Source organism: Frankliniella occidentalis, unplaced genomic scaffold, assembly GCF_000697945.3.
Source record: "Frankliniella occidentalis isolate FOCC.00 unplaced genomic scaffold, Focc_3.1 Scaffold108, whole genome shotgun sequence".
Taxonomy (NCBI): Eukaryota; Metazoa; Arthropoda; class Insecta; order Thysanoptera; family Thripidae; genus Frankliniella; species Frankliniella occidentalis.
The window spans coordinates 318,982-320,752 of record NW_026267237.1 but is presented as its reverse complement, the minus strand read 5'-3'; the positions used below and the strand labels follow the sequence as shown (position 1 = coordinate 320,752).

The following is a 1,771-nucleotide window of genomic DNA, read 5'->3' as shown; positions in this document are numbered from 1 at the left end:
GGTATATCTTCTGCTATTTCGGCTATTATTTCTCCCTGACTATTGCTATTGCACTCTACTAGGCGTTTTGTTACTTTCGGGTTTGGCGACAATCGACTGCAACAGCTCATAAGCAAGAAGTTAAACGTCTACTTTCCTATTGGTGACCTGGGCCGCAGCAACAACCCGCTCCTGTCGTGTCAACCAGTGCATCCAAAAGGGCAAGCTGTTGCGGGCTTCTTTTTTTGGAGCCTATGCTTTAACATGGGAGGAGGGGGAAGTAGCCCGCAACAGCCTGCCCTTTTGGATGCACTGGTGTCAACCGGAGGCGAAAGATCAGCAGACCCGTCAAACACCTCCACACGATGGCTTGCCCAATTTCTAGGTGTTTTATTCACTTCATAATACTAGCCATAATACCACGTAATACCGCCGTAATACCACGTAATACCCGTAATACCAACGTAATACCACCGTAATACACGTAATATCGCTGTAATACACGTAATACCCGTAATACCGTATTATGAAATACTGTGTACACGAAAATCCCGAGTAAAAACCCCCTCGCGAGGAACCGCGGGCTCGCACGACGCTCTCCCGTGAATGAGGCACCATGTGGGGTACGCAACGCATGTAAACATATCTAGGGCCCTCGCGAGTACACCCCCTACCCCTTCTTAAGAGTCTTAAAGTTGCCTTTTCCAACAGCGCCTGCGGCCAGCCGGTAGGCAGCCCGACATACCGTCTCGTAGCGGGTGACACACCCAGTACATCCCGCCCCCACCCCACCGGTCTTGGTGATAAGACATTTTCTGGGGGGAGATTTTCTGTTGCGTGAGGATTCTGTGTCGTGAGGATTCTGTGTCATGATTTTCTGTGTCGTGAGGATTCTGTGTGGTGAGAGAAATGATTCTGTGTCGTGATTTTCTGTGTCGTGAAGATTCTGTGTGGTGACGTGCTTGCATTCTGGGTGGTGAAAGATCCCTCCACAATTTTCTGTGTCGTGAGGATTCTGTGTCGTGAGGATTCTGTGTGGTGATTTTCTGTGTCGTGAGGATTCTGTGTGGTGATTTTCTGTGTCGTGAGGATTCTGTGTGGTGATTTTCTGTGTCGTGAGGATTCTGTGTGGTGAGGATTCTGTGTGATGAAGCACTACCCGATTTTGCAAGGTTCTGCACCTGTTGCCCACACAGTCCCATCTATTACTTAGATTCATTTTCGAAAGGGTAACACCTTCAGAGCAGCACTAACTTACCATGTGAGGGAACTCCTTCGGGTTGGCTTCTTTGCCGCCAGTTACAAAGGCGTCTCCAGGGTCGGCACACTGAGTCTTGTTCTCTTTCCTAGCAAGCCACGAAAGAGAAAACGTTGGTTCATCTTTAAATAAGTATTTTTTAAACTCCTCGCATTCTGTAAGAATAAAATATGAAAATAAAAAAATTAGAAAAGGTGGATACAGATTTCCCAAAACGCGAGTGTAATTTTAACGCTAGGCGTGATTTTCACGCCAGGCAATATGAAAGTAGGTTCCTTAATGGCTGTGTGAAGCTTACGAAGCCTGAAAAATCACGCCTGGCGTGAAAAGTCACGCCTTGCGTTTCGTAAACTCTGTATCCACACCAATGTAAAAAATATTGTGGAACTTTGAAGCAACATACGTTATAAACATTATAAACACTCTTTTCCTCCGAAAAAACAATAAAGTGGGCGCATGCAAGCAATTAGCGTTCTGACGTCTATCGTTTAAACGTTTCTCTGTTCTTCGAGAAGATGAGCTAGAGGCTTGAAA

At 46.2% G+C, this 1,771-nt stretch overlaps 1 protein-coding gene across 4 annotated transcripts in view; it reads right to left on the bottom strand.

Moving 5' to 3' along the window:
* Positions 1-1,771, bottom strand: part of LOC113216275 (venom protease-like) — a 53,496-nt gene that overhangs the window by 27,413 nt on the left and 24,312 nt on the right. For 3 of the 4 annotated variants that reach the window (XM_052270059.1, XM_052270060.1, XM_052270061.1), the window contains one exon: positions 1,238-1,392. In XM_052270059.1, coding sequence (XP_052126019.1) covers positions 1,238-1,392 — 155 coding nt within the window. The remainder of the gene's footprint in view (positions 1-1,237; positions 1,393-1,771) is intronic. The other variant, XM_052270062.1, reaches the window with a different exon arrangement.